This window comes from Zootoca vivipara, chromosome 4 (assembly GCF_963506605.1).
Source record: "Zootoca vivipara chromosome 4, rZooViv1.1, whole genome shotgun sequence".
Classification (NCBI taxonomy): domain Eukaryota; kingdom Metazoa; phylum Chordata; class Lepidosauria; order Squamata; family Lacertidae; genus Zootoca; species Zootoca vivipara.
In genome coordinates this window covers 82,980,055-82,993,773 of record NC_083279.1, presented here as the reverse complement: position 1 = coordinate 82,993,773, position 13,719 = coordinate 82,980,055, and the positions used below count along the sequence as shown (strand labels likewise).

The 13,719-nt window shown below is 41.9% G+C and overlaps 1 protein-coding gene across 4 annotated transcripts in view; it reads left to right on the top strand.

Moving 5' to 3' along the window:
- Positions 1-10,940, top strand: part of GRIA4 (glutamate ionotropic receptor AMPA type subunit 4) — a 224,142-nt gene extending 213,202 nt beyond the window's left edge. The window contains exons 14-17 of one of the 4 annotated variants that reach the window (XM_035115662.2): positions 1,789-1,903; positions 4,665-4,799; positions 9,540-9,678; positions 10,495-10,940. In XM_035115662.2, coding sequence (XP_034971553.1) covers positions 1,789-1,903; positions 4,665-4,799; positions 9,540-9,678; positions 10,495-10,574 — 469 coding nt within the window. In that variant the 3' untranslated portion in view covers positions 10,575-10,940. Of the gene's footprint in view, positions 1-1,788; positions 1,904-4,664; positions 4,800-9,539 lie in introns of all 4 variants that reach the window. The other 3 variants (XM_060273856.1, XM_035115663.2, XM_060273855.1) reach the window with 3 other exon arrangements.
- Positions 10,941-13,719: the final 2,779 nt, after the last annotated feature.

Below are 13,719 nucleotides of genomic sequence, written 5' to 3'. Positions count from 1 at the left end.
ACCCAAAAGTTGGTAGGGACAAAGCAGCTTGGTGAACATGCAGCAGAAGACATTAGCACAGCACAGCAGACAATATCACAAGAGCCCAACTAGCTCCCTGTCTCTCCAAGTGAATGACTTAGGCTGCTTGTGCATCACTAACTGGTTTTTACTGGAGCTGGAGGTTGGTGGGCCAACTTATTTATTTTGTTTCATTTATTAAATTTATGTCCTGCCCCTCCTCCCAAAAGAGCAGAAGGCAGAAAACACACAGGCCAGAAAGCACTTAAAACATTTAATTGCAGCACAAATGCAGACTGGGGAAGATCTCTCCTTAAAAGCCTTGTTGGAAGAGGAAGGTTTTCAGTAGGCCACAGAGACAGCCCTGGTCTTTCACTGAAAAAAGAAAACCCCCATGGTTACAGTCACTACTTCATCCAAAAAACTCTCTTTAACTCTTGGGTGGGTGGCAACTAGCAGGCTAGCTAGTTGAAGGGGCCAGGCTTTGCCTGGATAGCCTCATTTCTATGATTTCCCTCTAGGGCACACCAACACAAAAGTGGATTTATTGTTGTGGTTTCTGCAAACGAAACCTGGGAACCGTAGTTTTGTGAGAGTGGGGCCCAAGCTCTGTTGTGTTATTTTTGTGCCTTGCTATGTAAACCACCTTGTGATCCTTGGATGAAGGGCAGTATAGACATTTAAGAAATTAATAAATAAATCTTTATTTTTATGATCCACCCTGGCTGCTCAAAGGGCCAGTCAGTTCCCATAGGGAAGATAATAGTAAACTCTCATAAACATCATGCGATTGCGAGTGTTTCCTTTATGTTATCTATATTTATCAATCGCATTTATACTCCGCCCTTCCCCCAAATAACCCATTGGCTTATTCCATGTCATCTTTCGAACAACCCTGTGGAGGAACTTAAAAGCTGGAAGAAGCCCAGTGTCACCCATAGGAATGGCATGGTTCAGTAGGGTTTCGATTTGTAGACCTGGGGACACACAACATACTGTGCTCTAAGCACAGCTTTCTAATATTTTTTAAATGAAATTTGTAGGCCGCTCTCCGTCAGCGAATGATCCCAGCTATAACATAAACATCATTATGCAATGAAATTAAATAAAAATCAGTTTAAAAGTATAGCAGCGATCAGTGCAACATAACATAACTTTCAGGTGTCACCCATCTTTACCGACTTCCTCTAAACACCCAGGTCTTTAGTTGGTGATATAACAACGATCAAGGGTGTTGCCATCTGTACCCTCCATGGGAGGCAGTTTTAGTCTAACGCCACATCCTCCCTGAGTACTGAAATATACGACGATAGGGAGGCACATCCATATAGGTGCGCATTGTGAGCCTAAACAGATTTACTCTGCAACCTCATGGAACCTACTTCCCAGCTTTGGTCTGCCACCTAAATTGTCCAGTTGATATTTTGCTCAAATGTCAGGCTAGGTGAGTTTGAGGACAACAGATAGACAATCTGGTAATCTGGAAACATTTCCAACATCTGGTTGCGTTTTATTGGTCGGCCACTGAATGTGTCGGTGAAAGCCAATAGTTTTGGGTTCACAGTAATTGCACGCAATTTTTTTTCGCAAGCCTTCCCCAGCAGTATGTGCCCATTACCTGAAGCGATGGAGCAGGTCCCAGTCGTATGTCTGTCTCTAACCCTATGCACGACATAAGCAGCCTCTGTGGCCTCCGCTCCGTCACTTTGCAATGCGATTCTATGTAGTTTTACTTGAATAACATAAAATAACATATATAATGTTATTTATGTTATTTCCCACGTGAAGAACTCCTGTAAACCTTGCCGTTCTGAAACTCAGTGAGGCAGGCGTCTTAGACAAGCTGAAAAACAAATGGTGGTACGATAAAGGGGAATGTGGACCCAAGGACTCTGGAAGCAAGGTCAGTCGCTGCAGTTCGGGACCCGCTATTGTGTTCACGAGGGAGCTAATGTTCACATAGGAATGGAAATAAATGAGCTATTGAACAGGCACCACACAGAAGGCGCTTATCCTTTCCCTCCCAACCCCAGGGGGGCAAGATGAAGTGGTCCCTTGGATTCATAAACCCTGCATGAGAAATGCAAAACATAGGCGAAGCATTAATTAAATTAAAGCCCTTCAACACCAGCTTCGTCCCAGGCATGTCCCCAAATGCCGAACCCTTAAGTTACTTTTAAAAAGAAAAGATGTTCCGGTTTATACAAGGGCATGGTAGCACCTCAGTTATGGAGCACTCACTGAACGTGCTTTTCTAAAAGGTCTTTTGTTTATGGACTTAGAGTCATAGAATTGTAGAGTTGGAAGGGAGTCTGAGGATCATCTAGTCCAACCCCCTGCAATGCAGGAATATACAGGGGTCGAGCCTGCAGCCTTGGCATTATCAAACCAACACCAAACCTTGGTTACATGAAAGGCATTCACAAACACACACAACGTAACCAGCTGCACATAAATGATACTCTTCAATGTATATTTCACAATATCAAAGGCTTCGTCAGTGGTACATGTTTCATATAATGTATATATGTGTCATGAGAGCCATTATTTCGTTATACATTATATGAAACATGTACCACTGACGAAGCCCAAAACAGGATGATTATTCCAGAAATCCTTGTCGTGGAACTGCAGCAAGCTTCCATTTGGATTCGTTGGGCCTTTTGAATACACAGAGGCATATGTGGATTAGAAACAGCTCAAATTTGGGACTTTATGAACGAACTGGTTTATTTGGACTTTTATTTACTTTGTCAATCTTTACATGCTGATTTTGCATGAGAAAACCTTTGATATTGTGAAATATACATTGAAGAGTATCATTTATGTGCAGCCGGTTACGCCTTGGCATTATCAGCACCACGCTCTAACCAACTTGAACCACTTAGGTTCAGAATGGTCCTGTTGATCAGTCTTAGAAATGATAGCAAAATGATACCCCCAATTAGTGGTACCTTGTTCCAACATCTGGCAGTACATCGATGTCAACTTGACTCCTGCCACTTCACATTTTAAAAAGGAAGGCCATCTCTCTTGAAGGTGTTTTGCAAATCTAACAAGTTTGGAGGCAGATTAAAATGCTATGTTCCTCACCCGCCCCCGCCCCCCATCGCAACATGAACAACATGGAAAGATGTTCATCCTGCACCTGCCCAGCCTTTAGTTGGAACATTGAATAATGCATCTTTAAACTATTGCAGCAACTGAACTCAGCGCTCATCATGGTGTGCGAATTCCACATAGCTCAGAATAAAAAAAATAAAAATCAAGTATTACTGTATTACTCTCAGCCCATTTTTTAAAAAGTGTTTATTGCTTAATTAGGAGTATAGCAATGTGTGGTATAATGTCAACTCCTTTTTTAAAAAAAAAAAGTCTAAAGCATTATGATGTACAATTACATGCATCTTTTTGAAATCTTGAAATGTCAAGTGTGCAGTCTCGTGTTCATACCATTCGCTCATTCAAATTGGCAGTGGATTGTGGCCACACGAACTCGCAGGATGGAAAGCATCCACCGATTTGAAATGCTTACTTAACACTAAGATTAATGTCTTAAATTACAAAATGTAATGGGTTTTTAAAAATTACGCATCTAATTTACTGCATCAGCACTGCAGTCCCTTAGTGAGAAGAGGTCATAGCTCATTGGCAGAGCATCTGTTTTGCATGCAGAAGATCCCATGTTAAATCTCTGGCATGGTAGGACTAAGAGAGAGTCCTGTCTGAAACACCTGACCACTGACTAGACCTAGGTGGACATAAAGTCTGAATCAATACAAGGCAGCTTCCTCTGATAGAAATAATATGTACTTTAAACAACAATCCTGAGAAAACCAGGCAAGCCAGTGGTCCCGATCCAGAGAATGCTGCTACGCTTGTTTATGGACTTCTGCAGATGCAGCAAGACTGTTCCCTGAATTTCCAACTCTCCAGGCCCCTCTCCCTCTCCACCCCACTGCAAGTGCTTTCCAAACTAGGCAACCTTCTCCTTTAGCAGTATAGTAGGAAGTGAGAAGGCTGTGCTTTGTGAGGAAAGACTCGTTTGTCTCCTAGCTCACATCCTACACGAGGCTCGGGAGCTGTGACAGCAAATTTGTTTGCCTGAATTTTAAGGAGTGATTTAAATGTAACGGACCTTTTCTTTAACCATCAGTCGGAAGACTGGTCTGGTGTTTTCTTTTCCAAATAAATATATCGGAGCATATCTATCCTAAAAGGAGCCATGCCATAGATAACTTAGGCTACTTAATGATCCTCTAACAACCCCGTGTTCAGGCCACCATTAAACGTCAAGTCAAGAGAGGATAGATATGCTTTATTGACGCTGCGGTTAATTGTGGTAGACTATTTCACCGCCGTTCATTACCAAGGGGCTAATTGCATCTGAAAGTATTGGTTAAGCACATGTAATCTTTTGCTTTTGAAAACAAATTGTTTGCTTATATACGTATGTTTGTTTTGCAAGCGAGGGCAGGGCAATTATCTCAGAAGACGTTTGTCAGTGCCTCTCTCTCTCCCCCCCCCCGCCGCCACCTTTCCCCATGTATTTCAATGAAGCCGTCACTTATGCCTCTGTACTTGTAGCGTACTGTTTTGTTTGTTTGCTCTCCAGCCGCCTCGCGCCTCTGATCTGACACGCACACCCCTTTTTGTTTCCCCAGGACAAGACGAGCGCCCTGAGTCTCAGCAATGTTGCGGGCGTCTTCTACATTCTGGTTGGAGGCCTGGGCCTGGCTATGCTGGTGGCTTTGATAGAGTTCTGTTACAAATCCAGGGCAGAGGCGAAGAGAATGAAGGTGGCAAAGAGTGCACAGACTTTTAATCCAACTTCCTCGCAGAATACCCAGAATTTAGCAACTTATAGAGAAGGTTACAACGTATATGGAACCGAGAGTGTTAAAATTTAGGGGTAGGACTTAGGGCCCTACTACAGTGAGTGGCTGACGTATCATCATCTTGTCATGCGGTGTTGTGCCCTGTCTGTCCAGTGCTGGTAACTGCTTGCTTATCAAGAGAGCTTCCTCTTTTGGAAAAAACAAACAAACGGTTCGGTTGATTTTGGCTGCAGATGTTTAGTATACTTTCCTACATGTTGCTAATAGACATCTGCATTGCAAGGGGTTTTTTTTGGTGCTTTTTATTTAAAAAAATGCATCAAGATATATATAGAGAGATAGAACTCTATTGGATACCATGGGTTTAAAAATATATCTATTTTTTAAAAAATCTGCAGTGACATCTACAGCCATGTGAAATTTTAGATTTCATGGTGAACATTTATATTTCTGGATGAAGGATGAGGGCAATTAAGATCCTAGGCAGACATAAGAGAAGATGGCTTTTCAAACAAATAATTCTAGGTGCTTTATATATGAAGGAGGATCAAGACTCAGGCTTGGTGCACCTGGTTTTGAGGAAGTCACTTTCTTCTGTTCTTGGATGTTCTCTGTAGATAGTCTGTTTAGTTAGTTCTGGCGCAATCCTTTCCCTACTTGTTTGGGGAAATGTTCCATTGGAATAAGTGTGTAACAAATTTGGGGAAGGTGATGCTTCAGGATGTGTTGACCACCTCTTCATTGGATGGCTTTAAAGGATTAGGCAAATTCATGGAGGATAAATCTATCAAAGGCTACTGGTCATAAGGCTCTATGCAGCCCCCAGGATCAGAGACGGCATGCTGCTTGGGAGCAGCAACAGGAGAAGGCTAATGTCTTCATGCTTTGCTTGTACATATCCCAAGAGGCAACCGATTAATAAGGGAAATAGCATGCTGGACTAAATGAACCTTTGCTCTGGTCCAGATGGACCATTGCTCTGATCCAGCAGGGCTTTACAATGTTTTTCTTTAAAAAAAATAAAAGCATCTCCTTAATAAATGTGGCTTACATCTGAGTCTACATGCATAGGATTGTGCTGCCTAGTTAGTTTTACTGCATTTGCAAGAAGATTTCCTCCAGTGAGCTGAAACTGATGTGCCTCGCAGCATGCAGTTTGGAAGGCCACGGCAAAATTCTTTAGCACAGGGTGGCAAGCAAAACGGCAGTTTTTGCTCATAGAAAAGAGTGCCCTGATTGTCACAAGCAGAGAGCTACTCGGGGCTGAAGGAAAGAGAGTGGCTGCTCTTAGGAAAGCATACCAGTGCACTGATTGTCTTCTTTCTTATCCCCCTTCATCTTTGAGCCAGAAATATTTAGGATTGTCAAATCTGCAGTGAGGTACAAAGGCTCAAATCCAACATACACACATTCACCTGGAAATACGTTCCATTGAAGTCAATGGAGCTTACTTCTAAGTAGATGTGCATAGTAGGGTGCTGATGATTAAATTTATTACCTGCCCTACCACCAGCAGGTCCCAGGGCAGGTTACAACCATTTAAAATTCAGGATTAAAACAGTTAAAGCAAATCACAGGAATAGATTGGGTCCTAAAACACACACATCTCAGTACAGCCATACCTCAGCTCCCAAACACCTTGGGAGTCGGACATTCTGGCTCCTGAACAATCAAAAACTGGAAGTGATTGTTCCAGTTTTCAAATGTTCTTTTGGAAGCCGAACATCCGATGGGGCTTCTGTGGCTTCCGATTGGCTGCAGAAGCTTCCTGCAGCCAATCAGAAGCCGCGCTTTGGAAGTCGAACATTTCACAAGTCGAACGGACTTCCTGAACGGATTCTGTTCGACTTCCGAGGTATGACTGTACAACTTAATAATACCCACAATACCAGTGATATGGCAATTTTAAAAAACACACAGAGAAAATAAAGCTTAGGTGTAAGCGTGTAAATATTAAGTGTTTTATTTTGCCACTTCAGACTTTAAAAAGAAAGGCATTCTATTTATTATTTTTATTTTTATTCATGCAGTGCTGGAGCACACGGCACTGCACAGCAGGCAAAGTGTGCCTGTCAAATAGCAGGCCCCTGCCCCAAGGAGATTGCAGCCAAAAGGCACAGCCGATACACAACAGAACCATACAATGCAGAACAAACACAGTATGACCAGAGATTGGCGTGTGGTCACTGTAGCTGGAGAGCACCGAGAAATAGGTGGGTTTCCAGGAGGGGGTGAAGAAGACGTGGGAGGGGGCTTGGTGCACATGGAGTGGGAAAGTATAGATTCCCTTTCCAAAAAGATTTCCTTGCCCATTTGTCTGTTACCTTTTGTTTCTGCCAGAAACAATTTAAGAGGGAACGTGGCTTTCAAAACCTTTGTGTGTTCTCGAAGGTTTCCTCTTTCTGTTTCTCCAGCAGCAGCTCCACTTGTTCAAGGTGCTAAACCATTTTTAACGCACGGCAGCAAAAAGCACACAAACTCACCTGGTGTTGGGGGGAATTGTGGCGAAACTCAGATATTTTTCATGAGGATTTTTACATAGAGGGCACTGGGTAATGTAGTGAATGACAGCCTTCATAACCATTTTACATGAAGGCTGTTCCAAAGGTAGCTTCTTAGAGTAGCTAAGCAGAAAGGCAGAGGGCAAATTGATTTTGGCCTTGCAAAACAAGCTGGCTTCTGCCCAAAATCAGACTTTTTGCAATAAGGAGAGTGACAGAACACACTCTCTAAACCCCCTGCAAACAGTTCAGAACAAATACTCCATACAAAGCCAATGTCTTCTAATCGCCCCACAAACCTCATCTAAACACATCGGGGAGAATGCGCAGTGAACAGGCTGTCGGGAAGCAACCTTTGTACCATATAACCTCTCTAATTAATGAAACAAAAAGCACTTTAAACCCCCACCCCCACCCCTTGCTTCATCTATAACTAGGATTATGTAGCATTCACCTGTCCAGTAAAGGTGCCAATGATTGGGTGGTTCCATCCATTAGCAGAAACATCTCGGTTTCCTCAGGCTTTCCCTGGTTAGTAGCTCTGTATCTTTCCATGTTCCTCGTGATTCGGTGTTTCTGTTTTAAATTGCTTTTAATCTGTTTGCTCGTTCGTCACCTTTGTACGCTACTTTGAGAGTTGTGTTCATGTAGGCGATTATAGAAACACGATAAAACAAATATAATTAAAGCTTTCCTCAGGTCTCAGGCAAGAAAAGGATGCATGTGCAACCAGATCCAGAGGTTCCCCCATCCCTCGAAAAGCAAAGAGATATGTCAACCACCTTCCTTTTTCTCCCACATTTTTGTCAACTCTCCATTTTCGCTCTGTTCCTTTTCTCAAGGACGATTCAGGAGGCTTCCCCCAGAAGCTAAGCGTTTCCCTCCAATGCTCTGCATGCAAAGTCAAGGAGGGTCACTTGCTCATTTGTAGGCACCACCCAAGGCACACACACAAAAAAAAAACCTTATAGCTGGTGCTCTCGGGACAATCTCAGTTACTGGAGAGGGGTGGGGTTGTCTTAATCCACCATAAATGTCCTGCTTTGGGCCTGTGTGTGTGTGTGCGTGTGTGTGCGTGCGTTGCTCTTGTCCCATGGCAGCCACGTGTAGCCCAGATTATTGCCACGATTTCAGCAAATATACTCCTTTTATTGGAGAGTTTGGCCCCAGTCCAACAACTTAGTGGTGCCAATGTCCCGTTTCAAATAAATGGGCCTTTAAAAAAAAGAAAAAGAAACTGCAAACAATGAGATGCTTCTTTCTCAAAGAAAGCCTCAACCCTCACCCCCAATAGGATTCCAGCCTTGGAGTGCAATTCTATGCATGTTTGCTCAGAAGTAAGTCCCACTGAGTTCAGAGGAGGGCGGTTACTCCCAGGCAGGTCTAAACCATTTTTTTTTATTATTTAAAGAGACAGATTCTGAATTATTCACATTACGTATATACAATATTATTTTTTTACAGCTGTTGTTTTTATTAGCCTTTTAAGTATTTGCAACTGGTCTTAATTTTAACTGAAAGGAAATCAAGGTAGAAGTGGAAAGGAAGGAAGGAAGGAAGGAAGGAAGAATTCAGCTAAAGTCAAACACTTTTAAGTCCCATTTATTTCTGTGGAGATTAGCATATATTTGGATTTTGTTTTCATTTAAATCAATGGGGCTAAAGGGAGCTTAACTTTGGCTGGATTTTTATTTAAATGTACAGAAAGCCTGTAACTTTTTTATTATTATTCAAAAAATGCAGTAAACTAGATAATATCAGCTTGGCAGACTTCAGAGTTACATGCTAGTTTGTGAGAAAATTCTGAGCCTTACTGCTATCACATATACATGAAAATGGATTGGAGCAGGGGAGGAACAAGAGATTGATTCCTAGGAAAACTGGGCAACTAAGTAACATTTTACACTTGCCCACAGCGATTTGACTTTTACTAAATTTTAACAGAATGAGAATCTCCGGTTTAATCTCTTTTAGAGCATTGATTATGGTTATTATTTTTAAAAAGAGTGTGTTAAATGCACTTATATCTATATTATTATATAAACAGTTAACGTGATAATGCAGATGTCTACACCTAGATATTTTTGGTGTTTGTTGTGCACTGGTTTTATTGGGGAACAGAAATATTGTAACACTTCCTTTCTGCCTCCTCCTTTTTCTTCTCCCTCTCTCCCTCTCTCCCCTTTCTCCTGCCTCCCAGCTGACCTTTTCTGAAGCCATACGAAACAAAGCCAGATTATCCATCACAGGGAGCATGGGAGAAAACGGACGCATTCTGACTCCCGACTGCCCAAAGGCTGTACACAGTGGATCTGCAATGAGACAAAGTTCAGGATTGGCGGTAATTGCATCAGACCTACCATAAAAACCAAAAAAATATCCGAGTGCCTTAATTAAACTGTGTCAGTGACTGACGGGAATACAGCATGGACTGTAACACGACACGGGGAAATGTCATTGATGAACTTAGAAATGGGCTGAGCATGGGAAAGGCGTCCTGGCATGCCAGACATCAGCAGCAGCAAATGTGTGTGCATGGTCTCAGCTCGGAAACCCAAACTCAGATTTTATATCAGGAAAAAAAGAATCATAATTTAGTTTTGTTGGGGGGAGGCGGGGTTGGGACAGGAATATTAACAGTGACAAATTTCACTTGAGTGGACTTTAAAAAAACAACAAAAACCACCAACTAATAGGACTTGCCGATTTAGCGCATTAAAACTATGAAGAATACACATGAGGAAAAGGCTACCTTTCGGTCTTTGTCTTGGCAAAGCGGAGAACCAACTGCTATAGAAGTCAATGAACATGCTTACCTGTGTTTCCCGAAGATCAACATTACACAGTGGGAAGAATGTCCGGCTGTGGAAACAAGTCACTAAACTGTGATAAGAAAATAAATATGTAAATCCTGTGAAAAAAATAAAATAAAAGAAATTAATTACTTTTTTCTTTGGGGGAAAAAAGAGGAATATTGAAACATGCTTGCTTTTTAACGGATGTAAATTCAGTAGAGGACAACACAATTCTTTTTTCTAACCATCTTAGGGAACAATTCATTGCAATAATTGATATAAAATGTCATCACTGTAATAAAATTCAGAGACTTTTTTTTTATAAACATTGTTGGTCATCCTCATTCTGTCCCATCATTCCGTGTTCCATGGATTTGCATCTGTCTAACTACAAGAAACCAACCAATAAGTTTAGAGAACACCATCAGTCTGCAGTATAGAATCAAAAGAGACTACGGGTCACTCATGTTACCGCTTTTATTTATAATCTTGTTCTGTGTATGAAACTGTGGTTTTTGTACCCACCAAAAAAGAATAAAACAACAACCGTTCTTTTAATACCTGCTGACCTGGAGTGGTTTTCTGACTATCAGGAATGCTGTTCCCAACAGGTCAATAGAGCTGAGGGCAAATTGTATTTGAGACGAATTTGCATTCTGACGCCAAGAAGTGTGGCCAGGCTTGAGTTTCTGGCCAGAGAAGCAATGGACTGTTCTTGACTTTGCTACTGGTTCACTCCAGCATAATAATCATATGTACAGCAGGCAGGGATATATGTATCCTGGGCTTTAAAAATAAATCTGCTCTGAGGGAATCCAAATCCCGCAACAGCAAAAATGTGTGATTCTGTATCTTGCATACATTATGCAAGTTATGCTCAACTATTGCATAGTCTATTCAGCTTTTTTCTTTCTGTTTTGCATAATATTTTCTGCTTCTGCTTGTCATGGGGGAGGCTTTGTAAGGCACTGAAGGTCACCACTGAGCACTGGAAACAATGTTCAGCAATTTCCCTGGCTTCTGAGATGTCACGAGGCACAGTCCACACTCTGCTAAGGATCTGGTCCCTAAACCACTTTCTTGGCTTTTGGCTGCACATCTGCAAAGCCCCAACATAAGGCAGTCAGTCACAAAGTAAGACTTCTAAATGGACTCTTGGTCTATTTAACCCAGTATTGACTACACTGGCAGGAAGTAACTCTCCAGGGTTTCAGACATGGTTCTCTCCCAGCCTGGAAATGTCAGGGATTGAACCTGGAACCCAGGTGCTCTACGACTGAGCTGCAGCAGGCAGGTGGCAGCTACTAACAGCCAGGGACTGTTGTGAAATTTTGGATTTACGTAAAACATTCACAGTTGATGTGTGGCCCCTTGGTTGCTTCTATACAAGACTCAGGGAAAAGAATTTTTCAATTTCCTGAGCTATCTTTCTTTCTGGCCACGCAGACACGGCTTATTAATGGAATGGGTTGGTTGTTTCTGTCATTTACCCCAAGACAAGCATGCATGCAAATTGGGACTGGATCCATATTTCCTCCTGCTGCAGTTTGAGCTCAGCTTCCCTTGCTATCACAACCTACTTGATGGACATATTGGCCAGTGACTCAAATACTGATTTGGTAGTCTGTCTTGATTCCCTATGGTTCAGAAGGGCTACCTATCTTTTCTTTTCTTAAAAAAAGGAAGGACCAAAGGTGCCTTGATTCAATTAAATGTGCATTCCGCAACTTAATGAAAACACAGAGAGAGAGAGTGACTCGGTCTTAGGGGGAGAAAGGAAGATGGGTTAGTTGTCAGTCAATCAGCAATATGGGCAGATAGATTTTGCTGGAATTGAGAACTAGCTTCCCCTGACCCCAATCCAGGAAGGGAAATTGTACATCTAACAACATGCACTTATGCAATGGATTTACTACTCAATTTGTGTGCATCTGCATGCACCATTTTTGTGTTCTATTTGTGATAGTTTTCCCCTCTTCTCACCAGCAAATCTGTAGCTTAAGGAAAGGCTGTGCTATATCTCCCAACACAAAATACAGGAGCCACCTAATTCCCTTATTGGATTATTGGGGTAATATGAATTCCCCCTGCCCTTCTGATCCCTGCCACCTGGTATAGCAGAAAAAGAGCATGGGTTTTCCCTTTGTGCAACCCAAAAAAGGACTGTGCTGTTAATAAATCCTGCATTGGACTAGTAATTGATATATCTCTGCAAGAATATTGGAGTATGAAAAATGAACTCTGAGGCCCAATTCAGGATCTCCCCACCCCTCCATTTGAAGAATATAGAACCAAGTTTCTTAGGAGACCCACATGGTTTTACATTTCCAATGCTAATTCTCCAAGACAACTAAGAGCAAGTTCAGTCCTTACATCCAAGCCAATAGTACTCTTGCTGCTGTTGTCGCATATAAGAACAGTTTGTTATCTTGTCTGTTAATATCCTTATCTACAATACCAAGTAGAAATGAAATACACATTAATAAATGTGTATTTCAACATCTTTTTCATCTCATTATAAAGTGGTACCTCTACTTACGAATTTAATGCACATTCGTAAGTCGAAAAAAATTGTAAGTCGAATCCCATAGGAATGCATTGGGAGAAAGAATTCGTAAGTCGAAGCAACCCTATCTAAAAATTCGTAAGTAGAAAAAATCCTATCTAAACCGCATCCAAGATGGCGGACGGAGCTCCATTCGTAAGTAGTTAACATTCGTAAGTAGAGTTATTCGTAAGTAGAGGTACCACTGTATATCATTTCCCAGAAGCAGTACAAAACCTTTCCTTAATCGGAAAGCCCACGAGGCTAAAAGTTTTCCCACCCGTGCCTTATTCCATAGAACAATTTATGGGATGTGAAATCTGTGGTCCTCCAAATGTTGCTGCACTACAACTCCCATCAGCACCACCCAGCATGTCCTGTAGTCTGGAATGATGGCACAGTACTATTGGCACAGAAATGGAAGTCGAAAGCACAACCCCTGTTTAAAACCAGCTGCATTGGTTGCCAGTTGGTTTCTGGTTCAATTCAAGGTGCTCACCTTACTGCTTATAGCCTTAAGCAGCAGAGGAGACCCTCTTAGTAGTTCCACCTCCCTAAGAAGTTCAGGAGCAGCATCCCTCTGTTAGAAGATGCAATGTGTGGCCTGAGTCCTGAGCATTGTATAAAATCAGAGATGTTATATATTGGAGATATGGTGAAGATGAAGGAGTGACTTAACACAAGTGGATGAGGAAAAGATTGGGGAGGACGACTTGGGGAGGATAGATCTGGAGACATGCAGAGAATACCATGTCAAACATCACAATATGCTTGTCGTTTGTCCAGCTAGTTTTATTTTCATTTTTCATTTGCTTTATTTCTATATATAATTTTGTGTATCTATGCATTATAATATTTGTAACATACGTGTTCTGTCAAGGAGCCCAAGCAGCAATATGTATACCGTATATGGGGGATGTGATTTTGGGGTGTGTGGAGAGGAGCCGGCACAAGGCAGTAATTTCATTTCACTGCAGCAACATCCCTCCCCGCAAAAGAAATGTGCAGTTTAACACATTTCAGGTCCTAATGCCACTACC